This window comes from Elephantulus edwardii, unplaced genomic scaffold (genome assembly GCF_000299155.1).
Source record: "Elephantulus edwardii isolate Elephantulus edwardi_28Jun2011 unplaced genomic scaffold, EleEdw1.0 scaffold00015, whole genome shotgun sequence".
In the NCBI taxonomy this organism is placed as follows: Eukaryota; Metazoa; Chordata; class Mammalia; order Macroscelidea; family Macroscelididae; genus Elephantulus; species Elephantulus edwardii.
The window spans coordinates 14,260,265-14,287,721 of NW_006399765.1; the positions used below are offsets into that span (position 1 = coordinate 14,260,265).

At 50.8% G+C, this 27,457-nt stretch overlaps 1 protein-coding gene across 2 annotated transcripts in view; it reads left to right on the forward strand.

The window, feature by feature from the left end:
• The first annotated feature begins 6 nt into the window (after positions 1-6).
• PLCG1 (phospholipase C, gamma 1) overlaps positions 7-27,457 on the forward strand; it is a 41,017-nt gene continuing 13,566 nt past the window's right edge. For both annotated transcript variants that reach the window (XM_006881530.1, XM_006881531.1), the window contains exons 1-4: positions 7-228; positions 20,820-20,972; positions 21,086-21,179; positions 21,287-21,334. In XM_006881530.1, coding sequence (XP_006881592.1) covers positions 12-228; positions 20,820-20,972; positions 21,086-21,179; positions 21,287-21,334 — 512 coding nt within the window. In that variant the 5' untranslated portion in view covers positions 7-11. The remainder of the gene's footprint in view (positions 229-20,819; positions 20,973-21,085; positions 21,180-21,286; positions 21,335-27,457) is intronic.

Sequence of the window (27,457 nt, forward strand, 5' to 3'; positions counted from 1 at the left end):
GAGCCGGAGCCATGGCCGGCGCCGCGTCCCCGTGCGCCAATGGCTGCGGGCCCGGCGCGCCTTCGGACGCCGAGGTGCTGCACCTCTGCCGCAGCCTCGAGGTGGGCACCGTCATGACTTTGTTCTACTCCAAGAAGTCGCAGCGGCCCGAGCGGAAGACCTTCCAGGTCAAGCTGGAGACGCGGCAGATCACGTGGAGCCGCGGCGCCGACAAGATCGAGGGGGCCAGTAAGTGCACCCCCTTTCCCGGTGCCCGCCGCGCGCGCCCCGCCGTCGCCCGAGGGACTTGGGCAAAACTTTCGGGGCCCTCCCCCCACCGCCTGCCCCGCCCCCGCCGCGTCTCGGGGGTGGGGGGTCCCCGATCTCCGGACAGGACCCCCCTCCCGCAGCTGGGGAGCTGGGGGAGGGTGGGAGGGAGTGTTCCCGGCTCCCTGCCCGGAGGCCTCGAAATCCAGGCGGCGGGCCGGCCAGCAGGGGCCGCGCGGAGACCCCCCCCCCCAAGCCGGGGCATCGGGGCTGGCGAGGGGCGCCCAGGCCGCGCCCCCCACCTCGCCGGGAACAGGGGACCGCAGCGGATGGCAGCAACCACCCCCGTTTTTCCGGAAAGAGGCGCAGCCCTCGGGCCCAGGCGCCGGGCGGGTTTGGGGTCTCGGCGGGACCCCCCCGCTCATCACCCTCTTGGGGAGAGGCAGCATCATGGTGGTGGTCCCGGTGGGCTCGGGCTAGCCCGCGAGGAGTGTGTGCCGCTCTGCCCAGCTGGCCCTATTATCCCGATGCTGAGTTTGGAGGCCGATGTGGGTCCGCAGAACCCCCGTGCCACGATCCCCTGCTGTCCTGGGGGACGAGCGCCCTGGGCGCTGGACCCCAGAACTGCCCGCGGGAGCTCTGGAGTCAGGCTCGGCTTCCAGCGATGGTCAGCAGGCTGACGTCCATCCCTTTGTGCCCCTCACCCCGTGCCCGGTGGCCGCTTCTCCGAGCTTCCTGCCCCTGTGCCTTCCTAGGCCTGAGCCCGCCTTGGTCTGGTCAGGTCTCCAGTGACGGGTGAGGACAGGCCATTGGGGGATTTTTGAAGCACCTCGCGCCTTTCTGAGTGTTAACTCCGCTCAAGAGGTGCTCGTGCTCTGCCCTCTGTGCCCCCCACCTTCAGGGGTGAAGAGGTGATGTGTCTGCCACCATCATCACAGTTGCTTCCTTCAAGGACCTCCCTCACCCCATCCCAAGTGTTATGTTAGAACCAGACTCACAATGAAGTCTGGGTGCAGGGAAGGAAGTGGTACCCTCCAAGGGAGGCCCCGACAGACTTCCTGAGCCCAGTGTGCATGCGGGGAGATGCTGGGAGAGACTGGGAGGAAGGCAGGAAGGCAGGTCTTGTGGGGAGGCAGCCATCCTCAACTACAAGCTCACATAACTGCTGAGAAATGGTGGCTGCTTCCTCGATACTTCCATCTCCCTTTCCAGCCGTTGGGATTTAAAAAAAAAAGATGTGGGAAATAGGATTGTAAAGTGGAGGAAGGACAGAGACTGCAGAGAACAGGGATAGCCCGGAGAACATCCCTCTGGCGTCAGGCTGCAGGCGCAGCCCCCTCCTTTTCTCTGCTTCTGTGATCTTCCCTGTGCAGCCCTGAATTGGTGACACTGGCTGGAGGTTCCCAGATACAGATCTCCTGGGTAACAGGCTGCGTTTAAAACAGTGCGCGCGTGACCAGCAGGCAGTACTTGTAGCACAGTGGTGGAAGGCAGAGCGGAGTTTAGAGCGCAGACAGCAGATCTATATCTATCTGAGGCTGCTGCCGAAAGGCCGGCAGTTTGAATCTACCAGCTGCTCTAAAGACAGTCTGCTCCTGTTAAGATTTACAGCCTCTGGAACTTGGTTGAGGTTCCCCACGTGTCCCTCAACTCAAAGCACTGTGCCCTCCAAGCTTTCTTCTTCCCCTCTCCTTCCCTCTCCCAGTCATCTGAGTCTTGGTTTCCTTGTCTGTAGAAAGGAGTTAGGAATATAGTTACCATATGTGGTTTCTCTGGGGCTTAAGTGAGATGATTAAAAACATCGAGCACAGTGCCTCACTTGGAACTGTGTAATGAATGTGAGCTGTTACTAGTAAGACAATAATAATAGTAGTAGACTTTGTCCTCTCAGTCCTAGGAGGTGGAGGGTGACTGCAGGAGAGGCTGACGGTGCAGGAAGGGAGGCTGGGGGACCAGGCTCACATTTCCTGTAAAGTGCTACCCTGAAAAAGAGAGGAAATGATTTTGTTGCCCCAGCCCACCCACTCACGCACCCACTCACTCACCGCATCTAGCAGTGTTTCTCTGGGGAAGCATTTGGGCTTTTGCACGGATGACCCCTGGGTGTGACTTTGTGTATAATTTAGCATCTAGACAGCCTGGATGTGAGGGGGACAACAGGCTAGTCCAAGGTGTCTCGAATTCTTAGGGGATAGAGGCAGGAATGCAGAGGACCCGATTGCCCCCAAGGGTGGACCAGCAGGAAACCTGCAGATTCAGTGAGCTCATCAGTTAACTGTAGATTTGAGAGGTTAGGCAAAGGGTGTGGAAAGGGGCCTAGGTTCTTTGATTTTGAAGCCACAGACTGAAAGAGTCTGGGGAGAAAGGCAAGCCAATGCTTGCAGGGAGTTTAAGACCTAGTAAATGGAGCCTCTCACCAAAGCCCTGCCCTGCTTCTCTGGGTCCTGGTTGGTGGGTTCTGATGTCTGCAGCCTCCCTCTGCAGGCTCTCATGGACCTGGCCGGAATGGCCAGAGGGCAGGGGAGAGTTGGACACTATCACCTGGGCCCCTTGCCAGCTGGTCTTTTGCCCAGGTGCCTCAGGTGTCCAGTCTTCTCCCACAGACTCTGTCAGAGCACCCTGCAGTGCTGGTAGCCCGACGAGAGAGCCTTAGCACCCTCAGGGCGCTGGTGGACCTGAAGGACGGTGTGGTTCCTGGGCAGTGCACTTGGATCTAAGACCACGTCTGTCCTGCCCCTGCCTCTGACTTCACCACTTGTGGCCATTTCTCAGGCCGAGTTTGGCCCAAAAAAGGAGGAGAGAAGTGCTCTGTGCTGGCTGGTATGGTGATAGGACGGGAACCAGTGCCTTTGGCGCTTTATGTTCCTGATACCAGCACAAGGGAATAAAAAGCTATTGCCTGCTTCCTGTTGAGTGCTAAAGAGACCTTTTTATTACAGCTCCTTGGCGGCTCCTCCCAAGGGCCTCGGGAAATGTTGGGAATGCCATCCCATTTTACAGCTGAGGAACTAGGGATTAGCTGATGGCACAGGTCAGAGTACTTGGGGGTGACGTGACGATCTCAGCTCCCCACTTAGTGGCTGGCCAGCCGATCAGAGATGGTGCCACGCTCTGGGGTGCGGTGACCCTCAGGCCCCATGTTGCTGCTCTGACAGATGGAACCTCTGCATTAGCCTAGACTTTGCAGGATCAAGCCCTCCCCACCTTCTCATGCCCAGTCTGCCTCGCCCCTGTAGGCTCTGACAACGTGCTTTCCTCTCTTAGTGTCTTCAGGCTTCAGCCGTGTACAGTGAGGTCTGGTCAAGAGTCACTGGGGAGACAATAGCCATGGGTGGCAGCTTCATGGAAGGACTCTGAATGCTGGCCACACGTGTCTGGTCACTTTGGAAGCCCCAAGGCTGTAGTCCTTAGCTGTTTCTTCAGTGGATACTCTTGGTGCCAGGCCTTTTTAGGTGGTGAATGAAAATAAGTTCTTGCCCTCAGAGAAGTAAAATGGACAATGAGAGTCCAGCGTGGTACCTTTGATGACAGTTGTGGGTGGGTGGGAGAAGCAGGCAGCCAACCACCTCCGGGAAGCAGTTGGCCGGGCTGACCTCCATGACTGTAGTTATCGGGCTGATGATGGGAGAGGCCTGGTTGGAGCGAGTTGACCAGCAGCCTGCCTGAGGGTCCTTTCCTGTGGGGACCAGGCCAGGTCTGATGAAGGCTTTTCCTTTACTGACTGGTTGTTCCCTGCAGGGAAAGAGGCCAAGAGCACGTGTCCGGATCTCTAGTACTAGCCATCCCTGCCTGTGTGTTTGTTTCCTGCTTGACTGTAGTTTTTCCAAGGAAGTGAGGGCTCTCGTGTTTCCTCAGCACCCCAGGCTTCCCGTCGTGCAGCTTTCCAGACCAGCCCTGCCATGGTCGCCTGGCCAGCTGCAGTGCTCTGTCTCGTGACCCTGGAGTAACCGGGTGCACCCAGCCCTGGGGCCCACTAACACCTGCGGCCTCTCCCAACGCTACATGTGTGGCTTCACAGATGCCCACAGGCCTGACAGACTTGAGTCACTATTTAGAGATCTTGGACTCATCTTGCCTTGGGTAGCACCTTGGAACGAGAGATACTTATTTGCTTAATAAATATTTATGAATACCTCTTCCTGTTTGCTCAATGCTGGTCACTGAGGGCTCGAAACATGGTTAAGACGTGGTCTATGCCATTGAGAATTCCTAGTGTCCCAAAAGGTACAGACTTGGAAATGTGATTTTTGACCCTGTGTTTTATGCACTGTGAACTCCCAAGTGCCAAGGTACCAGGTCTGCTTAGTGAGCTGGGGACTGAGAAGAGAGCACACCAGGAGAGATGGAGTTGGAAGGGTCTAGCACTTGCTTGTGCCGGCTGAGGGACTGGGGCTCCCTCTGCAAAGGTTGGGACATGAGGCTGTTCCGTGAGGTGTGGTGCTCAGCAGGATACACTCCAGCCTAGAGGCGGCAGAGACAGAAGCAGGACTGACCATCTCTAGTCGTCTGGGAAATCGCTGCTGGTAGATATTGGGGAGGGAGGCCAGTGAGCACCTGCATTTTGCAGGAGGTGATGAGATGAGGCGTAGCAGAGGGTGGGCCCACGTCTTGAGCCGTGAGACCAACTCTGCTTTGTAGTTAAGAATTGGGGCACTAACGTCTGGCTGCCTGGGTTTAAAACCCCTGTGATCCTTGGTATGTAACTTAAGCATTCTGTCTGGCCACCTCCTCTGTAGAGAGGGATAACAGCAGATATCATAGCATTTTTCTGAGTGTTTGACAAGGACCTGCTTCATTTAAAGTGTAGCATAGTGTAAGTGTGTAAAACAGAGGAAGATAAGGATTCAGTTCATAGGAGGATCTGAGGAAAACGGCTTACATGCAGCGCTGAGAGGGCTGGTGCCTGCCCTGCAGGCTCTTTGACTTGGAGACAAGGTAGCTTGCCTGTCTGTGAACTCAGGGCTGTTTCTCACTGCTGACTCCTGCACAGTGAAAGCCACTTGGCTTGAAACAGCTGCTCTGGATGGTGACCCTTGCTGCACCGTGGATGTTTCATACAGTCCTTGATCTAAGTGTCTAGCCTTGAGAAATGTCATCCGAGCAGGTTGGTGGGGAGGCCTCAGCCTTTCAGGAAGTGCCTTAATTCACAGGTTAGTGTGGTGGGACACACTGCGGGCTCTGCTGTCTCTGTGTCACAGTCTCCTTTAGCTCACATCTCACCCCGTGTCCTTCCCACGGGACGGGCCTTCCAGGACACCCGAGCTGGATTTACCGAAGGGAGAATTGAGGCGTAATGTTGCAAAGGCCTGATACTGGTAGCTAGGAGATTGATTTTTAATTTTTTTCCCCCTGATTCATGCCTCTGCGAATTGGAGAAGTCACTGGGGACTTTGATGATAATTTTAAAAGAAACGAGTGTGAAGGAGAGGAGGGAAGTGTTCTATATCTCCTAGTGTTCTGTTCAGACATGTGGTACCCAGGGCCATAATGGTAGAAAATCTCTGAGTGACGTGTTAACAGGTGGCAAGACTCGAGGTAGGCCAAGGGGGAAGAGTGGCCTCGGATGGCTGTAGGTCTATCGTCCCACCTTGTTGGTGATTGTAAATAGTCGGTAATGACAGGACATTGGTGCTTAGAGTCAGGGTTAGTTTCAAGTCTCTTGTGATTTTGGATGAGTTTTTTACCTTCCTGAAAGTGATCTTCAACTGTAAAAATTTTTCACAGGATTACATACTTAATAGTATGTAAAAAAAAGTGAGTAATGATATAGTCAAAAGTAATAGTATGTATTAATATTTAATTATGCAGATGAGGTCCTAAAGGAAAAGTGAGAGGTTTTATATGAAAGTGCCTAGCATAGCATTTGGCACTTGGTGGGCATTTAGTCAATACAGTAAACACCCCTCACCCCATTGTGAATAATCTCAGGCTTAGGGATAACTCTGACTTGCCCTTTAATGTTGTCAATTTCATCTTTTCTTACTCACAGCAGCCTCCTAATCACAATCACCTCCACTTGCTTCACATCCTTGCTTTTTATATCATTGAAAAGCCGTCAAGCCTTTGCACTAAATTCAGAATCCTGTGTACCTGGTCTAAGTTACCTGCAAATTAAAGACACACACAGGCACTGGTCACTTGGGGACTGCCTCATTCATTTCCTCTTCTGCTCCCCGTAACTTATGCAGGGACCTGTGGCTGCTTCCTGCCACTCAGCTTGGCCAAAAGTGGCTGTTCTAACAACCAGTGACCAGATATCTGGTCTCCATTCTGTCTGGGTGTATATGGCCACTCCTGGCTTTTCTCCGTGGACCAGGTGGACTCATTGCCTCTGTTCTGAATCTTGGCCTTCCTTCCCTCATCCTTACCATGACATCCTTTATGAGATCCTTGCCCACACAGAATGAAGCTAGCAGCTGATTGTGTGGGGACAGGGCTGAACAGACAGACCTTATCCTCCTGACTTGCTCCTACTGGTTCACAGTGACACGTCCACCTGAGCCTTGTGGGAGGGTGAGGTCTGTGCCACGGATGCTTCAAGGAGGACTCTTTCAGGGCCCCTGTAGTACAAAACCAAGAGTGTACGTTCATTCATGTGCTCTTGTGTTCATGTCTGGTGTGGACACACTGCTCTATATTAGGCGCTGAGCTGGAAGTGAATGGTCCGCAGACTTGTTCAAGGTGACTGATGGACCTCTAGCCTGATGTGCCCTATCCCCATAGCTCCTTTCTTCAATAAACAGAACCGGTCTCTTGGGATTCTGTGGCTTCCTGAACAAGTGAGACATCACTTGAGCGGCTCTCACTTTGGACGCTAGCATTTGGTGACTGTGCCAAGCTCTGAATGGTCCAGTACTGGCACAGATGCAGTATTGAACGGAACTGATGCTGTTGGGAACATAAAGGTTAGGGTAGATGCAGCCAGAAAGGGCACAGACAAGCCCGACAAGTAAGTAATTGCAGAATATGGTGAATGCTGTGAAGGGAACAAGTAAGAGGCAGCGGGGTCAGTCAGGATGGGCCATGGCGTGCTTGAGAACAAGCAGCCCCACCTCACCGACAGCAGCACAGGTTTATCTTTCCCTGCGGCACACTGGCCTGTTCATCGCAAGAACTCACTGGTCTCACCGCTGTCCCCGTGGCTCTAGGTCAGCTGTCTGGTAGCAGATCTTGACCACCGGGCAGGCGGGGCTGGAGAGGGGTCGGAAGCATGAGATTGGGAAGGCGTTACATTTTCTGACTTTGGGATGGGGTGAGATGGCTCTGTTGTGGTACAGTACACCGATGTCTGCATATGTCGTGGCTAGGGTCATTGAAATCGCCCCCTTTGTATTCAGGCCGAGTTTGTGTGCCCTTATCTAAACGTCGTCCCTGCCTTAGCCCCAGTACCAAGCCAAACCCGCCGACGTTGACTCGGCCCCAACTCACAGCAACCGTCCATCAGGTTTTGATGCTTCCTTGGAGCCGCTAGTGGATTTGAATGACTGCCCTTTAGGTTAGCAGCCCAGCACATGGCGTGCTGTGCCACCCGAGCTCCTTAGCCCCAACGCACAAGTCCTCACTTGACTTGCCTCATCTCGGTGGCCGCAGCTTCCTGCCCTCAGCTCCGACTTAAAGCCTCTCACTGCTTCTCATCATCATGGCTGCTCCCCAGAGCTCCTTTGTTGGGGTGCAGTAAAGAACATCTGGCAGGTGTCCAGCCTGTGCTCTTAGCTCCCAGAGGATCGGCAAAGCAGCGCGAGAAGGTGATCCTGAAGCACTCTGGGGCTGGAGAAGAGCCAGTGGGGACACGACACCGACTGCTTTGGGGAAGGCTCCGGTCCCAAGAGATGGTGCAAAGAGAATGTTCCCTTCCCTTCCTGGCTCAGCTCTCCGTGATCTCCCAAGCCCTACTTGCTAGGCTAGTGCCTTTAGAGGTGGTGCTTGGCCAGCCTTGGAGAGGCTCCCGTGGCTGTGTGCCCGGGCACAGGGCTCTCCACTCCTCACCTCCTAGGAACTGGGCCCATCCTGGGGGAAGCAGGGAGGGGCTCCTATTTATAGCCTCATGTAGGCTTTGTGTATAGGCTCTGCTGCTTCCTTCCGGCCCCTTCCTAGGTTGGCGAGTGGCCCTGGCTTCAAGGAGGCTCAGGATGCAGAGTAAATGGGGCGGGGCTGTTGCATACAAAAGACTGGCATCTCTTGTGATCATAAGCCCAGGACTGGCACAGAGGAGCGTAGGGTAGGGAAGCAAAGAAAGGACATGACCCAGTCAGTCCTGAGCAGTGTGTGACCTGGGACAGGCATGAAGCTGTGATTGCCTGGGGCTAATTGGAGACAGTTGCAGCTAAAGAGCAGTAGACTGAGCCCGAGGCCCAGGCTGAATGGGTTCCCTGCAGCAGCCAGTCCTTGCCCCTGCTGTGTGACATGCCAGGTTAGAGGGTGTACGTAAATGCTGCCAGCGGCTGGGAACGAGGAGTAGGCAAAGTGAAGAGTGGGTGGTCTGACTCCGAGTCATAGGCCAGGCACAACAACCGGCTTGATGGGTGAAGGGTTTGACCTTGATGAGTGTGGCCATTGCTTGTGTGCTATCTAACTCTGCCCAGGTGAGCGGTCCACTTTGTGGTTGGCTTCCTGGTTTTTTGGATAACAGGGGGCATAGCTGGGCAGAACTGTCCTGGAGGAAGTGGTTAGAGGATGCCTTAGATCAGAGTGGCCTTGGCTTGGTGCTTCCTGTGATGAGAGTGGGGTATTGACCACACCAAAGCTCTGGCTAAGCAGGTGTGAGAATGTATGCATGTGTGGGTGAGGGTGAGTCTAACCCCAAGGGGTAAAGTGGTTTTAGCCTCAGCAGTATGGGCCTGGTTCTTGGGGTGAATAGCCGTAAGGTGGGTGGGAGAAGGGCTTCTGTTAGCCACAGGTTTCAGATTTTTCAGCCTTTTGGGGAGCAAGAGGTCAACTGAAAGATAAAACTGAATTTTTTTTTTCAGCTGAGGGGTTGGTTAGGGACAGAGGCAAGGGGTGTTGGGCCCTTTCTAAGATGCTTTAAGCTTTGGTCTTCCTGACTGCCCCTCAGCTTTGGCAAGGCAGGTCTTGCTGCCCTAACCACTTCTCCACCTACAGCTGAATTGAATGTAATGTACCTGTGTTAAGAACCAGGATTGGAGCCTGCCTTGAGGTTTCTTAGCATATCCACCAGGGAGGCTGGAGGAAGTAGCAAATGTTACATTATCAGGAAATTTGATGAAGGCCTTCCCACAGAGAGTGTTCTTTCCTGTGAGAACAGAATACCTGGTGCCAGGATTGCTTCCCAAAGGATGGATTGGTCCCTGGACCACCCAGGAGGGGGGAGGCTCTGTGCAAGGTTGCTGGGAGATAGCTGTCCGGTGATGTGTGCTAATGGGGTGGAGTGGGGTGAGAAGCTTCTTAAGAGTAGAAATAGGGAATTAAAATCAGGAAGAGGAAATCCCAAGGTAACCATCTCTCTTTAATGGGGAGGTGCTTTCTAAGAATGGAATGACTTCCTGGGGAGCCATTGAGTGAATTCCCGGCTCCTTGGGGTGAGAGCGGACTGAATCACTCACTGGGGCCTTAACTTTCCCAAGAAGCGGAAGGAACGTGTCTTTGCGGCCTGGCATGACCCTTCGGGAGTGTGACTTGAGTCTGGGCAGAGCGGCACTAAAGCTGGAGAAGACGGTGGAGCCTCCAGAAGGGAGGCTTGTAGAAGTATGCAGGCCTGTGAGTCGGCTTCCCTTTGTTATGTCGGGTTCCCTCTGCATTAACGGTTCAGGGTTTGCCTCCACATCTTATCCCGTAGAGGATGTAGAGTCCATGGTGACCAGAACACAGAAATCCAAGAGCTGGGAGGTGATGGTGAGAAGGTGGGCGGCAGAGAGCTCCTCCCAGAAGGTTTCTCCTCTCGTCCTTCCCACCCTGTTCCTAGAGCAGAGAGCGCCCCACCTCTCATCACAAACCCCTGATGTTTCCTCTGTGAAGGAGGCTTCATGTCCTGGCCTCCCTGGGGACCAGGACTGCCTAGCTGCCTGGTGGTGAGCAGTTCCTCATGTTGCCGGTGACCAGGAACAGGTTGGGCAGCAGTGGTTTCAGGATTTTTCTGTTTAAGTTATTATCGGGCGCTGAGGCATTAAGACAGTAGACGTAGTCCAAGCCTTCAAGGAGCTTATAGTCTAGTGGCGCAGAGAGATGATCACATAGCCTTAAAATACACGTTTGGATGCTGCCGTGATGAGAGCTGCTGAGTGCATGCCGCCTGGTGTTCTTCCATGCTCTGCTGGTCCAGACAGCTCGCCGGACTCCCCCGACCTCTCTGCAGTTTAATCACCCCCTCTCCTGCTTCAGGAGTCCTGCTGACAGAGCAGCGAGGGGCTCACCTGAAAAGTGGGCTGAGGGAACCCGCCCGCCTTTCGCAAGAAGAGGATTCGTGGTCTGCTTCTGCAAAGATTTTCAGCCTTACAAGAACCGGGGGCAGTTCTGCTCTTAGGGGTGCACCGTGAGTTGGGATCAGCTTGACAACAATGAGCCTGGTGTTTGGAATCCTTCATACTATTATTTGTAAGGATGAAATAAGAAAATCTTAGGAAGAACTTAGCATGGTGTCTGAATCAAGCAAATACAGGCCTTTGTCGGGCATTCTTCCGGTTTTGAAGTCCCACTTACAGACAGCACGTACTTGTCCTTCAATGTTATGTAAATTTGTACTCACTTTGAAATGATCCAGCCAGCCCTACCCCTGCTCACAACGAATTCTTCATAGCTACATTTGCTTTCAAGCTAGTGGAAAGACTTGGAGCCTTTTTTTTTACACTACCGTCAAGCCAAATAAAAAGCTTAGGCCCTGTTCTGGCTTGACTAAAAATTTGACTGAAGACACATTTAGAAACGGGTTTCATTTGTAATTTGGGGGTTGCCTAAAGATGGGAGGCAGTTAAAGCTGTGGACTCGGATGGCAGACCACATGAGACAGAGCCTCAGCGGAGGAGAGGACCTTGGTGTGGGCATGATGAAGGCCAGTATGTAACCGGGAAAGGCCTGCAGCCAGAGAGGAGGGAGGGAAACGAGGAGAGCCTGCAGAGGGAAGTTACAGAGTTTCTACCAGGGGAGAGGACACAGTGATTACTGCTGCTGAGAAGTCAGGAAAGATTGAAGAGTGCCAGGCCTCAAACTCAGTCTCTCCACGTGGTCTGAATATGACTCGGGAGACACTTCTTGAGGCCTTTTGTGACTTAGCATAGGACTGGGACCTGGCTTTGGAGAGCTGCCAAGCCTCCCTTCTGAAGCCTGAGACTGGACAGACACAGGTCATCTAGACAGAACGAGAGCAGCATCAGCCTGCAAGGGGAGTGGGGGGCACAACCGGGACCCAGAGGGAAGTGGGGAAGGCCCCCTTTCCTGCTGTTTTCTTTTGTTAAAGTTCAGCTTTCTTGTTAGGGGCCTCCAAGGGCAGGACCATCTTCCCTTCCCTTTCTCTCATGGGTCCTGAGCTCCTGAACCCAGCACTCTCGTGCGTTAGTACCTCAGCTGCACCACACCCCAGTCAGCTCCAAGACCTGCTCCTGGGAAGTGTGTCCAGGCTCTGCAAGTGCAGCTGCTCACTTTCCCTGCTCACCCGCAGCACCACACACATCTCCCTGTTGTCTCACTCCGCATGACTTCATAGTTATCGGCTTCTCCATCTGTTTCCTCCATCAGGCAGGGGTTTTCTCAGGGGCAGGAACTCCAGTGCTGTATTGATCTCTATTTACCCAGGACCCGCCCAGGACCTGACACTGAGTAGATGCCTAATAGATGTTTGATCAGACGACAGAATGAGTGAATAAACGTAATAGATAGCTGCTAATTTCTCTTGCGGCTGTGAGTTCTCTGGGTGGAGACCTCAGACGTGCTGTCCCACTTCCTGGTGACTTTGTGTCTGGGGCGAAGGGCTGCCCACTCGGGTCTGTGGAAATTCCCTGTGGCTGTCCTGCTACTTCACACAGTGTTGTGAGTGGTGGCCACTGTGGGGATGTGGTCACTGTGGGCATACTCTAGAAAATCCCAGGTCTGCCCTGACACCACTGTGTGACCATGATAAGGCCCATTTCATCTTTGCTCCAAAGAACTTCATCTAGAATCTAGACTCCATAGGGTTCATAGATTGACCACAAATCCAGCTGTGACCTGAGACAATTAGTACAGGAGGGATACAGGATTCTGTGGAAGGGGACCCCACAGACCTCCATCCAGCTGTCTGAAAGGCCTTTTCCTGTTTACCAAGGTGAGCGAGGGACCGGATGCTGAATCAGACCCAGGCTGCTCTATCGGTCACGGCTGTGGGGGAATGGTGACTTTGGAAACCCCTTGTGGGTATAATTTGGACTGTAAGGTTTCCCTCAGTGTGCTTCATGAGACGGGCACAGGACCCTCTCTTCTGATTTTGCTGTGGTTTTAAGACCACTGCACAGGATTGATAGACCCTCCAGTGGCAGGGTGGTTAAAGCTCTGGGCTTCAAGCCAAAAGTAAGCCCTTTGTATCCACCAGCTGCTCCGAGGGAGGGGGATGAGGCATCTCCTTCTGTAAAGGTTACAGCCTTGGCAACCCTGTGGAACAGGTTTACTCTGTCGGACAGGGTCAGTACAAGTTGCAGTCACCTTAGGAGCAGTGAACGGACAGAGGAGTGGGAGATGGTTAAACCCCTTTCTTAGCTGTGTGACTGGGAAAATCTCTGAGTCTGGTTCTTCATCTGTAAAATGCAGGTACTTAGCTAGTCACCTCTTAGAGTTTCTTTCTCTACATTTGCTGGAAGTGGGAGGTGCTTGGTAAAGCCTCCCCCACCAGATCTGGGACTATGTTTTTGTTGGGAGGTAGTAGTGAGAATGGAAGGGTGAGAGTGGCTCTGTCCTAGAGGTGTGGAAACGAGGCATCCAGCTTGGGGATTGCGGGACCATCTGATGATACCCTGGCTGCTTCTGCATCAGGTTCCCTTCGCACCTGTGCCCAGATTCCTTCTTTGGCCACCTCCATCGTCCTTTAGGGGCTGTTAATGCTGTGTTCACCCGACACACGTGCAGCAGCCTGGGCTAGGGCGAGCCCTCACAGGTGCTTGTGCCCTTCTGTGCTGAGGCGCCTTGTGAAGGGATCCAAAGTGCAATGCCTGCTGCATCCCACCGGGAGCTGGGCAGGAATGTGGGTCCAGGGAGCAGAGGTATCAGCTGGGAACTGGCCGGATGGCAGTGGCTTCCCCTTGCAGCTTCTTTTGTCTCTTTCTTGGCATCATCTGGTGAGAAGGCTTGGCTCAGTTTATGCTCTCCCAGGCCCTGCATGTGCTGTGTCTCTGGAGGGTGATGAGAGGTTGGCTGACTTGAGTGGTGGAAGATCTGGGAGTCGTCCATCTGTTTGCCAGACTGCACTTAGGGAGAGTGATTGATGAGCGCTTTCTGGAATGCTCCATCCCACTCTTAATCCCTAGGACCCTTCTTCTAAGTCTCTTGATGGTCTCTGCTTGGGTCCAGGCAGGCGATGGTTGCTCAGGCAACCGCCAGCCATCCTGCCTTTGTTGTTGTTATATACTGATGAGTTGGGACCAACTCATAGCTGACCCTCCAGCGGTTTTCAGGAGGCTGTAATTCACACAGGAGATTGCCAGTCTTTCTCCCACAGAGCAGCTGCTGGGCCCAAACCATGTGCCTTTGGGTGGGTAGCACAGGTCCTTACCACATGGCCACCTCTGCTTTCTCCAAACCTGCATTAGTGCCCCAGGATTCTCTCTGGCTTAAGGGATCTCTGTGTTTCCAGACTGGATTGGCCACTGGCATCCCTCGACTGTGCCTAGTGTCTCCTTTCTGTCACCACAGTCCTCTCACCAAAGTCTGTACTACATATGTGTAGACATATGTGCTGTAGCTCCTCACCCTTTGTCACTTGCACCATCTCTTCCAGGGAGCTAACGATGGCCCCTGCTGCTTGTGCTACATGGTCAGCTCTGGAGTTAACTTTCCAGGTGCCTTCTTGCTCTCAAGCACTCGGAGACCTCTCCAAGATCTGTGGCTAGTGGAGACATGAGTCATAAGTGATCTTTTCCTTAGGAGAGTGCTGAGACCTGTGACCTAGACACCAGGAAGGACTAGGAGGTGTGATAAGAATTGTGGAGCCCAGGATGAAACTGGGCCATGAAGGAGGCTTACGTGAGGTGAGGAGACTGGTGTGTGCGAAGGCTCAGAGATGCAGTACTGAGATATGGGGGGACTGGAAGCTGGGTGTCTGGTTGCCTGGATTGGAGCAACAAGAATTTAGAACAGCAAGGCCTTGGACTCCCTCCCCCCTCCTCCAGCTCCTCTGCAGGGCTAGGTACACAAGCCTGGAGGGTGTCTGGCTGTTCACATCCTCAGTTGCTGGACTCAGCTGCCACTGGGTGGATTCCTCCTCCTATCAGCCCTCCATCGAGTGTCTGAGGCTGTAAATTTTTGTGAGAGGAGATTGCCTGTCTATCTCCAAACTGCAGGTGGATTTGAACCACCAGAGCTGTGTGGCCTTAGTTTATCAGGGCATCAAGCTGAACTCCACCCAAAAGCAGGAGTAGGGATTAATCAGTAAGGACCTTTCATGGTTATCATGAGCTGTAATTTAAGTTGCACATTTAATTTACATTTGTTTTTAAATATATAATTTCCACTGCACTTTTGATCAATTAATTAATTTTTGCACCTTGTAAAGGGAAGACTTTCCCTCTTTTTTGGGGGGGGTAGTTTTATTTTTTTCCTTTTCTTGTGTGATGTAAAATTTGATACGACTGGCACAGGAGGAGAGTGCCCCTCCTTCTCCAGCAGAGCATCTGGTGGATTTGAACTGCGTGCCTTCAGGATTGCAGCCCAGCTGCTTCCTAGACCTTTCCCTCTTATGGGAAATATTTCAGTGAAAGCCTGTTTTACATCCAGAGATCCGTGGTGTGCACCGTTTCCTGTTGCTCTGGCTTTCTTGGCAGTTCATCAGGTGTAGGGTTTCATTTTCAGTACATCTTTTCATCCATTCCTGGTCAATTCACGTGTAATGCTTTTCTCATTGATATCTTACCTGTAGTCTTTTAAAGGAGCTGCCAGGGTGATGAGCTCCACTTTGCAACTGAGAGAAATGAGGCTTGGAGAGATGGGGGGGGGCGGGGGGGGCACTCTTGCTCACCAGACCTCCGTGCCTGACCGGTGGCTAATGAGCCTCTGGATTTGGGGAACCTTTATGTGTAGGCCTGCTGAAAAATGTGGCTTTGTTAAGGGCAGGGGGCACTAGAGCTTGGGCTCCTTTTCAGAGAGCTAGAGACTTGGATTTGATGGTTGGGCTTCCTCCCCATTTTTAGACCCCACCATGGGTAAGGTGAAGCCGTCTTGGAGTTATGTTTCCATTGAGTCTCATAGACCTTGCTTGTCCAAAAACCCTGGAAGAGGCTTGGTTCCCTGCTCCTGCCTCCCACTTCCTGTTCCCTAGATTTCTGTTGTCCTGAGACTCTGCCTTGTCGACAGGAACGCTGCCCTGTGCACATCCTTGCGTGGGCCTGCAGGCTCCTGGTCCCCTAGCACTGAGCACGGGGAGCTTGGACGGATCTTTGGGAGGAGGTGAGGAGAAGGATTCTGAGACAGGGAGCAGCCCTACCTTCAGAGGAGCCAAGCGTACAACCAGGTCCTCTGTGGTCATTGTCCTCTCCCTCTTTCCCAGGCTCCAGGCTGGCTGACTGCCCCTTGGCAGCCCCCGTTCTCTCCCCACCCTAGAGATTGGGTGTTGTCCTGTGGATTGGGGGCTGTTTTGCAAAGTCACACTCTGAGTTAGTCCTGAGAATTGTAACAATGCCTATTGTCGGCATCTAGCTTCTTAGCTCCCAGCGTGTTTGGGATTATTTCAGTGCCACAGATGAGGAAACCATACTCTTAAAGGGAAAGTGACCAGACAGGTCACATTGCTGCTATGTCCAAAAGTTAATTGTCCTCCTGACCAAGACAATTTAAGTATCTCCTATCTCTCTGGCCTTAGGCCAGGAATCTCATTCCGGGATTGGAAAAGAGGGAGAAAAAACACGGAGAAGCCTGCCTGCTAGGGCTCTGTTAGGATCGGACTCAACCCTCGGAGTGAGAAAGCTGGGCCACAGCTGCCTCAGGAGGAGGACGGGTGTCCTAGCACCTAGAGGTGACCCTCAGGGACAGGTGACCCTCAGGGACAGGGGCTCTAGGTGGGAAGAGTTCACACTGTAACATGCAGACACCCTGGAAGCTGATTCCAGTCATGACACCCAACTGGTCCCCACGCTTGCCTCAGCAGTCTGAGCTTGAATGTGGTGGGTGACACCAGAATGGGAGGGTAGAAGGTCTGAAATCAAAAAGACCAAGCTTCCTATCCTGGTTCCAATCTTACAGTTAAGGCTCCAGACAAATTTGTTACCCCGTCTGGTTCCTGATGGATAAAATTACAGCTTTAGTGAGGGTGGTTGTTGTTAAGCATGGTCGCGTGGACCGCAGCTTCTATGCACAATAGCCCTGAACCCTGCCCTATCCTGAGCTAGTATCGCTGTCCTGTTCACCTGTCTGCGTCACCCCAGTTAGCCCTCCATAAAAGTTTCACACAGATTACTCCACAAAGTTACTCAGAAGGGAGGGTTGGTCCCTGCCCTGGACTCAGTCCAGACTTCCCTGGGCCCTGACGTCCTCAGCATTACCCTCACAGCAACCCTGCAAGTAGGAAGAAACTCCATGTTACTAAGAAAGAAGAAGGGAGCTCCTGTGGCCTCAAGAAGCTGCACTGCAATCCCAAAGGCACACAGTTCGAGGCCACCAGCTGCTCCGTGGGAGAAGGATGGACAGTCTCCTCCTGTGTGTCAGCTATGGGAACAACTCTGCAGTACACAACAACCAACAGCAAACATTGTCACACAGCTTGAGTTTAGGATCTGTATGTGTTCCTCTTCTGGCCTGGACGGCTTTCTAATGGACTGGTGAGGGCAGCCTTCCTGGAGGAGAAGGGCTAGCCCCACAGGGGTTGGGAGCAGAGCAGGCTCCCCAGGATTCTGCCTAGGTCGAGCACCAGGCAGCCCGGCCTGTGAAAGGATTGAGGCCTTAGAGCTGGCATGCAGTGCAAGTCCCTGGCACAGGCACTGAGGGAGACCCTCCTTCCCCAAGTCCCTCAACAAACTGAGCTTCTCGTCATGAGAGTTAATAGATGGTTACGTGCCAAGGACTGGGGCCCTCTCAATGCCCAAGCAGCTTATCTTGTTTCCTGGAACGGGAGCGTCTTGGCCATCCCAGGGACCTGTCCATGAAGACATGAGTGTACAGTGTAACCTTCTCTTGATGCACATCTGGGCTGGGCTGGCCACAGGCTCCGTAGTCATCGTGGGATCCTGACTTTTCACAGAGTTCCTCCTTCTCACTCCTGCCTCCCATGTCCTTCCTAGGGAGATCTCTGCACTCCTAGCCCTTCTGTTCCCATTGCCCGAACACCTTTCTCCTGGGTTCTGACTGAGCATGAGGACATAGGGATCTGTTCTCCTGTGCCTTCAGGCAGATTCCTTCTTGACCCACCCAGATCTGAGGCCATGAGATTACTGGGTTGGAGCAGCTGGTTACCCCTAACCGGAGCAGAACTGCCAAGGGACAGCTGAGATTCCAGCACCTTTCCCATAGTGCAGCCCTTGCAGAGTGGCTTCTCTCAGGAAGGGGGACTGCCCTATTGGTTATGGTGGCAGGAAGATGGAGGTGGGGCACAGGATGTGGCTTACAAGAACCTAGTGGAGAGGCACACCCTGGTGCCAGGTCCTGCTTTTTTTTTTTAAATTGGTTTTCATACAATCAGTCATGTACATTAAGAAGTCATTCTGGCCTGCTGTTGGCCAAGGGCCTTTACAGACCTGAGGCTATGTTGGTACCACTTCTGGTGAGGAAGTCCACGGGTCAGGAATGGCCACTCACTGGTGCTGAGGAAGGCGAGGGACACCTGGGCGTGAACTACTCTGTGTCTACCTGTTCTCTGGCATGGCTGGAGCCTGTCCTGTTTCTAGACTTGTCTCCGTGGAAATGTGTCCAGAAACACAAGGGAAGCCAGAGGGTCACCTCTGCTCTACCAGCAGTGTGCATGTGCTGGAGCGTGTGTGCACTCCCTGGAAGGTGGTGGTGGAGGGCCAACCCGCAGCCTTTGGCCCCCAGCTGCCTGCCAGGCGGGAACCCCCCACCCCCGACTCCTCCTGACAGCTGGTGGGCCGCATGGGCCATGCTGGCCTGTCCTGTGTGCATGTGTGTGCGCCTGTGAGGAGAGGTGTGAGAGGGGGCGACAGCAGCCCTGCACCGGAAAAGCACGCTGGTTTCTGTTTCAAAGGGCAAGGGTGTGTGGTTCTGCAGCTGCTTATGCGGCATTTTCTCCACTTTAAAGAAAACTTCTCCGGGTTGATTTCTTCATCCTTAGAATGCTCAGTGTCTCAAGCTGGGTCTTTGTGACCCAGTTCCTACCAGAGCGTAACTCCCCGTTTTCATTCTACCCCGACTCTGCTGCCCCTCCTTTCTCCTACCTGGATACTTACTCTTTTCATTTGTCCATTCAGTCTCCCTGCAAGTCCCAGGCCTGACCCTCCCAGCCCAGGGGGACACACATACCTGTACTATCATAAGGTGTCAAGCATACTATTTACTGCAGAAGGACATTTCTGAGTTCAGTTTTTTGGTGGGAAAGAATGGATGTAGACATTCTCAGGCTAGGGACCAGCATGGAATGTGATATGCGAGAACACAGACCGGTTCTGCTTAGGTCCAGCCTACTCTGGACAGGGCAGAGAAGATGAGGAGGCAAAAGCTGGTAGAAATCTCTAAGCCCTTATGAAGAACCCTGAAGGACCGTGTAGTGAGGTGCCGTCAAGTTGACTACAATTCAGAGACCCTGTGAACAACAGATCTGAGCCTAGTTCTATCCTGCACCATCTTCATCATCTCTGACACACTTGACCCCATTGCTGCAGTCAACCCTCCACTTTTCAAAGCATGATGACCCTTCCCAAGGAATAGCTGCTCCCAACAACATGCCCAAAGAAGTGTAGAAGGGGCATCTTCCTCATAGGCTGCCAAAGGACAATCTCTGAAGGGGGCTGCACAGAGGACAGGGGGTTCAGAATTGCTTTCTAAAGACTGAAGGCTAAGGATGAGTGGTAATTAGTGAGCAGGAAATGTGAGCTCTCAGGTGGAGGATGATGCTAGACAGCTTGGCTGAAGCACAGGAGAGGACACTGTAAGAACCCGTCATTCTGTAGCAGGGGAGCTGGGACTGGGGCCAGAGGTGATTTCCAGTGTTGGAAATAGGAGAGTTGGACAATGGCTGTGACTCAGTGGGCAGGAAATGAAGGGAGCCTGGGGGATTGAACCCCTCAGGACATTCCATCAGGTTGATACATTTGGGCATAGGCAACCTTCTGGAAAAGGGCTGGCCAGTCATGTTGCTCCAAACCTCACCGGCCAGGCCGAGACACCAAGCCAAGAGGGAACTCAAAGAGTGGCACCTCTGTAGCAGAACTAAGTTTCTTCTGTTTGCCTGAATTGTACCTAAACCTGTCATCTCTTTACCTGAGCTGTAATGTCTGCTTTCTGCTCAGGGTCTTAGGTCGAACTAGGGTGCGTGTTAGTCCTTCCCCATGTTGAGAAACACTGGGGCCTTTTCTAGAAGCTCTATGACTGAGCAAACTCAGAGGTCAAAGAAAGAAAACCCATGTTTGATGAGCTCCCTCTATGTTCCGCATCAAATGCTGTATTCTTGGAAGTTTTGATCTTCCCAGCAATTTCACGATGCTGGTGTATGTTAACCACTTATCACAGGTGATGAAATGGGGCAGAGAGGATGTGACTCCCAAGGCCGCACAGCTAATGCAAGGTGGGGCTCATGCAGGGAGGCGCTGGGGTCTGATCCATAGCCCCTGCATGTGCTCTGCCTTCTGGAAAGACCTTTTGGTCAGGCTTTGTGCTTTACACAGGGAAATTGACTTCCTTGTTAGTGTCCGAGCAGGTTTTCTGCCGTCAGTTCTTTGTCTTCCGCTAGTTCATGCTTTGTAAAGGCAGAGGTGTGTGCCCTTTGGGGGCTGGGACAGGGAAGCTTGTGCAGCCCCTGCCCTAGGAGGTTACTAGGCCTCTTGCTCGAGACATGAGTGGTAGCCTTTCAGGGATGGGCAATTTCAGGGATGCACAGTTCTAAACGTGAGATCTGCCGAGCTGGCCCTGTCCCAGAGATTTAGGATTTGGTTGCTGTGTGTTTTGTGTTGGAAAATGGGCCTTACAAAACAGCCTGGAGACCTGGTCCTTCCGCAGTCCAGCTTTTCTCCAGATTAGAGTGATCAACCTCTGTTCTCAGAGTTGGAGACGGGATGGTGATAGGCCGGAGCTCATTGCTCCCCCAGACAACTCTTCCTGCCCTTTGCAAAGCTCTCTCCTGAGCCTACCCCATGCCTTTATATAAATGCAAGTGATCATGTCCCTCGGAGGGGGTTCTTTCTGTGGTCTCTCTCAGAGGAGATTGTGGGAGTGAGTGAGGAAAGCAGGCCCTGACCTCTCTGAAGGGCCCCAGCCCCACTGTACTGTCTTCATTCCCTTCCTAGTTGACATCCGTGAGATCAAGGAGATCCGACCGGGGAAGACATCACGGGACTTTGACCGTTATCAAGAGGACCCCGCTTTCCGGCCAGACCAGTCCCACTGCTTTGTCATCTTATATGGCATGGAATTCCGGCTGAAGACCCTCAGTTTGCAAGGTGAGAGCCCAGGGGCTAGAAGAGGGGGGACTTGTTTTAAGGGGAATGGCCACCAGTTCCTAACCTAGTAGAAGGCATGGACTTCAGCTCAACTGATGGCCCCTTGCTCACAGCTACATCTGAGGACGAAGTAAACATGTGGATCAAAGGCTTAACTTGGCTGATGGAGGATACACTACAGGCAGCCACACCCCTGCAGATTGAGAGGTGAGAACCATCCCTGGCCTTGTTAGGTTGGGGACATCAGAGACGGGGGGAGTGGGCGGCTCTGGGCTTAGCTGGAGCAGTGACCTTACCTCAGGCTTCTCTCTCAGGTGGCTTCGGAAGCAGTTCTACTCAGTGGATCGGAATCGGGAGGATCGGTAGGTACCGAGCGCTGCTTCAGCCCAGCTCAAGTGGGTACGAGCAGCCAGGACAAGAACCAGGTCTCTGAGCAGCTGCCCAGAGCCCGGCTACCCAGCCCTTCTCCTTCCTCTATCTCTTGGCCTGAAGCTGGACTCAGGGGAGCCCGGGGACCTGCTCCAAGTAGGCTGGGGAGGGTTAGATAATTTTGACATAAATAACTTTTTACAGAAAGCTCTGAAGGGGCTCTGCTGAGGCAGGAGGTCTGGGAGTTGTGTCAGGAAGTGGTGCTCACAGCTCTGAGATGGGTGAGCCGTGAGGGAGGCCAGTGCTGGGTCCTCGCCACTGTGAGCAGAAGCAGGAAATGCAGCGCTGGAGGACAGGGTGAGGGGATGAACCACACTGTGGTCCTTGTGAGTGGACTGGAGGCTGCTGTATGAGGGTAGTCCTTCAGGTCAGCGTGTGTGGGCTGCGATGGGGCAGCCAGCGCGGCTGGAGAGAGAGAGAGCAAAATGGCTAGAGACTGACAGCTACAACCTAGCTTCACCTTTCTTCCCCAGGTCATTTTAAAAACTGTAGTTTGAGGGAAAATTTACAAAGCAAGTTAATTTTTCACTCCATTGTTCATACACGTTCAGTTACGTTAACCTCAGTACCCACAATGTAATCACACATTTCCCGCTTCCTCCCTCTTTTCCGTTTCCTTTAATCCGTCTATGCCTCTCTGCGTCTTCCCTTCCTTTGGTGATAGGCTCATCAGCCTCTTAATACGTGCTTGTTAGCTGTTCATCTAATTTTTACACCCCTCTCCCTCTCTTCCCATTCCTGGTAACCATTCAAGAATGATTTTGTGTGTAGACCTTTCCTTAGCTTTTTTTGGTGGTGGTTCTATTTTTTTTATTTCTTTTTATTGGTTTGCTTACAAAATCCATGTCCATTGTGTTTCACACTATTCTTCATTGACGTTGCGTCTCATACACAATTCTCATGCATTATGTTTTGTAAAATTAATCACCATTGGACCTTGCCCATCATTACTCTGTCTTTTTGCCTGGACCCTTCCCATTTTCTTCCCCTTTTCCCCCCTTAGCTTTTTTTTTTTAAAAAAAAATTTTATTTTATTATTTTTTGTGTGTACCGTCAAATTGGATCTGACTGGTACAGGAGGAGATTGTCCCTCCTTCTCCAGCAGAGCATCTGGTGGATCCCAACCATGTATCTCTGGGATTGCAGTGTAGCTTCTTGCCACTAGGCCACCAGAGCTCCCTCCCCCTTTAGCTTTTAATACAATATTTGTGCTTTTGTAACTGACTTCTTTCTCTTCAGCATAATGTCTTCTAGGTGCATCTATGTTACGAATTTTTAAAAAATTCTTTATTGTTGCATAGTATTGTGTACCATTATAATACTACTAGTTTTTAATCCACGTAACTGTTAATGAACATCTGAGTTGTTCCCATCTCTTTGCTATTATAAATAATGCTGCGTTGAGCATGGATATGCATATATCTGTCTGGGTGGCAGCTCTTAGTTCTTTGTTATGTATACCTACTAATGCCGTTCCTGGTGTTTCTGTTCTCAACTTGCTAAGGATATGTCAAACTGCTTTCCGTGTGGCTGCACCGTTTACATTTCACCAGCAGTGTATGGGAAGTTCCAGTCTCTCCACATGCTTATTTGCTGTTTTAGTGAGCTGTGTTTTTGTTCCTGGAGTGAAATGCTATCTAGTTTTGATTTGGATCTAATAGCTAATAGCTCTCTGATACAGGTCAGAGCTGGATAATAACTAACGATGATAAAAGAAGGATCGATGCCTTTGAGATGTGGTGCTGGAGAAGAACATACCTTGGACTGCCAGGCAAACAAACAGGTCTGTCTTAGAGAGACATGCTGCTCCCTGGAGGCAAGGATTTTGCAGCTCTGTCTCACATATTAAGGGCACATGGCCAGGAAGGACCAGTCCTTGGGGAAGGACATCATGCTTGCTTGGAAGGGTGTAGGGACAGTGCAGAAGAGGAAGACCCAGGATAAGATGGATTGACTCTGTCTGGAGGAATGGGATTAGGTCTGTCAGAAACGGTGAGATTGGCTCTGGATAGGGCAGGGTTCAGAGCTGTTTTACATAGGGTCACTATGACTTGCAGGCAACTTGCTGGTACATAACAGCAACAACAGTGGCTAATGAGCAGCTCTGGTGGTGTATTCTGTAGTGAGTGACGTTGCTGCCCCAGAGTTGATGTCCTTCTGGAAGTTCGAATCTACCAGAGACTCCTGGGAGGAAGATAGGTGTTCTCCTACAGATCTGAAAACCCACTGGAGCGTCAGCTCAACAGCACTGAGTTGTGAGTTTGAGTAGTAAATGATCTTGAGCATTTCTTCTTGCGTTTGCTGGCCGTCTCTGTGTCTTGGGTGATGACTTTTCATGTCATCTCTGCCTGATTTTAAAGTTGATTTGTCTTTCTTGTTCTTACTGAGGTGTTGGAGTTCTCTGTAAATTTAGAGATGAGTCCATTTGACAGATAAGGCCAGATAGTTTTTTCCCAATCTGTAGTCTCTCTTTTTTACTCTTTTGGAGAAGTCTGTTGATGCACATAGAATTTAATTTTTAGAAGGTTCAAGTCATCTAGTTTATCTTCTGATGTTTTTATGTTTTCAGTTATGTTTGATAGTCTTTTTTACCATAGATTAGGGCTCATAAGTTTTCCCTAATTTTTCATTTGGTGAATATAATTTTAGGTTTTATACCTATGCCTTTGATCTACCTTTTGTTTTTTGTATAGAGTGTAAGGTATAGCTCTTGTTTTAGTTTTCTTTAGAGAGCCAGTTTTGCCAGCACCATTTGTTAAAGAAGCTGCCTTTTCCCCAATTAATGGATTTCATCTCTTTGTCAAAAATCAGTTGCCCATAGGTGATTGTATTTATTTCTAGGTTTACCATTCTGTTGCGTTGATTTCTGTATCTGTTGCTGTACCTGTACCAAGCTGTTGTGATCGCTGGGGCTCTGTAGAAGGTTTTGGGATCAGGCACTATAACGTCCTCATTTGCTTTTACTCTTCAGTAGTGCTTTGGGGCCTCTCTTTTCTTTCCATAAAAAGTCAGTGATTTCTTTTTCCATTTCTTTGAAGAATGACAGAATGTGGATCTGACTTGTGTTATATCTGTAGGTCATATTTGGTAGTATTGACATTTTCACATTATCAAGTCTTCCAGTCCATGAGTATAGTGTCTTCTTCCCTTTATGTAGGTCTCTTTGGCTTTCTTAGAGCTCTGGTGACCTACTGGCAGGAAGCTCCAGTGGACTCCTTAAGGCACACAGTTCAAATCCACAAGCTGCTCCATGGGAGAAGGCTGGACATTCTCTTCTGTGTGATTAACTGCCTCTGAAAACCCCCTGGAGGGTCCGCTATGGGTCGGTTCTGACTCAGTGGTACACCACAACAACTTTGGGTTTCTTAATTCAGTATTTTGTCCTTTTCTTTATATAGATCTTTTGTGTCTCTGGTTAGATTTTTTCCTATATGTTTCATCTTTTGACTGGCTATTATAAATGGTATTGTTTTCCTTATTTTCATTTCAGAGTTCTCTTTGTTACTGTAGAGGAATCTGACTGGCTTTTGTATAGTGATCTTATCCACTGCCACTTTGTTAAATCAGTTAATTAGATCCCGTCATTTTCTTGCTGGAGAATGCTTGTGTTGTAGTCCATAGAGAGTCACTGCTAACTCAAAGGTGGTGGTTCGAATCCACCAGTGGCTTCCAGAAGATAGGTGGACAGTCTCCTCCCAAGCGATTTACTGTCTCCAAAAACTCACTTGGAGGATCAGCTGTGGGTCAGTTTCGGCCTAGTGGCAATGACGGAATTTTCTAGCTGAGTCTCTGGGATGTTTTTCTATATATGTTGTTACTGATAATGTTGTTTGCCACTGAGTCAGAGCCAACCCTCCGACGGGTTTTCAGAGGCAGTAAATGGCATGGAGGAGAGTGGTCCTCTTTCTCCCCCAGAGCAGCTCATGAATTCACGTACCTTTGGAATTGCGGTGTGTACTAGGCCACCAGAGGGAGAGGCAGTTCCTTGAAGAAGGACGTCGTGCTTGGAAAGGTGGAGGGATGGCGGCGAGGAGGAAGTCCCACAGCCAGGTGAACTGCACAGTGACTGCAGCAGTGGCCTTGAGTGTGTCAGACGGTGCGGACGGCACCGGAGAGGACAGGCTTGTTCATGGGGTCCCTGAGTCGTCGTCAGCTCGACAGCACCTGATGACGATACACATTCATGTGGTTCATTTATTGACGCAGTGCAGTACATTGGTTGGTTTTCTAACGCTGGAGCGTACCTGTATACCCGTATGAGTTACACTTGATCGTAATGAATGATTTTTCTGATAGAATGCTGGATCCGCTGACTAGGATTTTGTTGAGAATTTTCATGTTCAGGAAGGATACTGGTCTATAATTTTATTGTTTGGTGATGTCTCGACCTGATTTGTTTCATAAAATGAATTAGAGAGTGCTCCGTCATTTTTCGGGCTTTGATATGGTTTGAGTTGATGAGTAGAACCGGTTCTTCCATGAATGTTTAGTGGACTTCACCAGAGAACCTCTCTGGACCAGGGCTTTTTATAGTTGAAAGTGTTTTTGTGACTTGTTGAATTTCTTCATTTTGCTGAGTACGTTGACATTTTCTACCTGTGTTTGTGTTAGGTTAGGCTAGGTAATTCATTACTAAAAGTTGTTGGAATGTAGTTATTAATACTGTCTTTTTAATTTCAGTTGATTCTGTTGTGGCATCACCTGTTTGTGTGATTGGCATCTTTCCTTTGTTAGGTTGGCCAGGCTTGTCAATTTTATTAAGTCTTCGAAAGAAATTGTTATTTCTATTGTTATGTTTTCGGTTTCCTTTAATCTTTCTTTACTCTGGAGACTGTTGGCACTTCTTGCTGTTCTTTTCTAATTGCTGGACGTGTTGTATTAGGACATTTGTTTTTGCTTTTCCTTTTTGATGTGTGACCTTATTGCTAAAATTACTCAGTTGACCTCTAAGTACTGTGCTGACTGTGTCCTGAAGATTTTTATATACTGTATTTTCTTGTTTGTTTCAGGAATTTTTTTTCTTCTCACAATGTCCAAGCAGAGTGTTAGTTTCCGCAGTTAGTACTTGATTTTCCTCCTTGATCTTCCTGTCTCTGATTCCTAATTTTCTAGCACTCTGAGTTCAGAATGTGCTTTGTAGTATTTGTGTGTTTTGTGTTGTTTTGTCGTTAACTGAGGCTTGTTCTGTGTCCTAACACACCGTCTGTTCTCTCGGGAGCTCCAGGTGCTCTGGAGAACAGCGTTTATTGTGCTCTTGTGGGCGGAGTGTTAAATGCAGGTCTATGATACAGGCCATGGTTTTTGCAATCACTTGTTATGCATCAGAGATTGGACAATGACTAGGGAGGACAGAAGGAGAATTGACGCCTTTGAGCTGTGGTGCTGGAGAAGAGTATTGAATGTACCATGGACTGCCAAGAAAACAAACAGATTCATCGTAGAGAGGATTAAACCAGGCTGCTCCTTGGAGGCAAGGATTCTGGGGCTTCGTCTGACATACTTTGGACATGTTGTAAGGAGAGACAGGTCTTTAGAGAGGGACATCATGCTGGGTAGAGTGGAGGGACAGCGCAGAAGGGGAAGACCCTCTATGAGGTGGATTGATTCAGTGACTGGGGTAATTGGGATGGGTTTGTCAGAGGCAATGAGATTGGCACAGGACAGAGCAGGGTTTAGGGCTGTTGTACATAGGGTCGCTATGAGTCACAAGCGACTCGACGGTACATAACAACAACAACATGAGATGAAGTTGTTTACTTGTATTAGTTCTTCAGCAATTTTTAGTTTCTTCTGGTCATTGTATCCTTTGCTAAAAGTGGTGTCATGAAGACTCCCACCGTTGATGTGGAATTGTCCACTCCTCCACTCAGATCTCAGAGTCTGATTGATGTGTCTTGCAGCTCCGTCTTAGGGTACCAGGATATTATAATTATCGTTATATTCTCTCGTTCAGTTGACTGTAATCATTATATACTGTCCTTTCTTGTTTCTTTTTTTTGGGGGGGGGAGACTATTTTATAAAAAATCAATATCGCTACCCTTTCTCTTTTTTATTT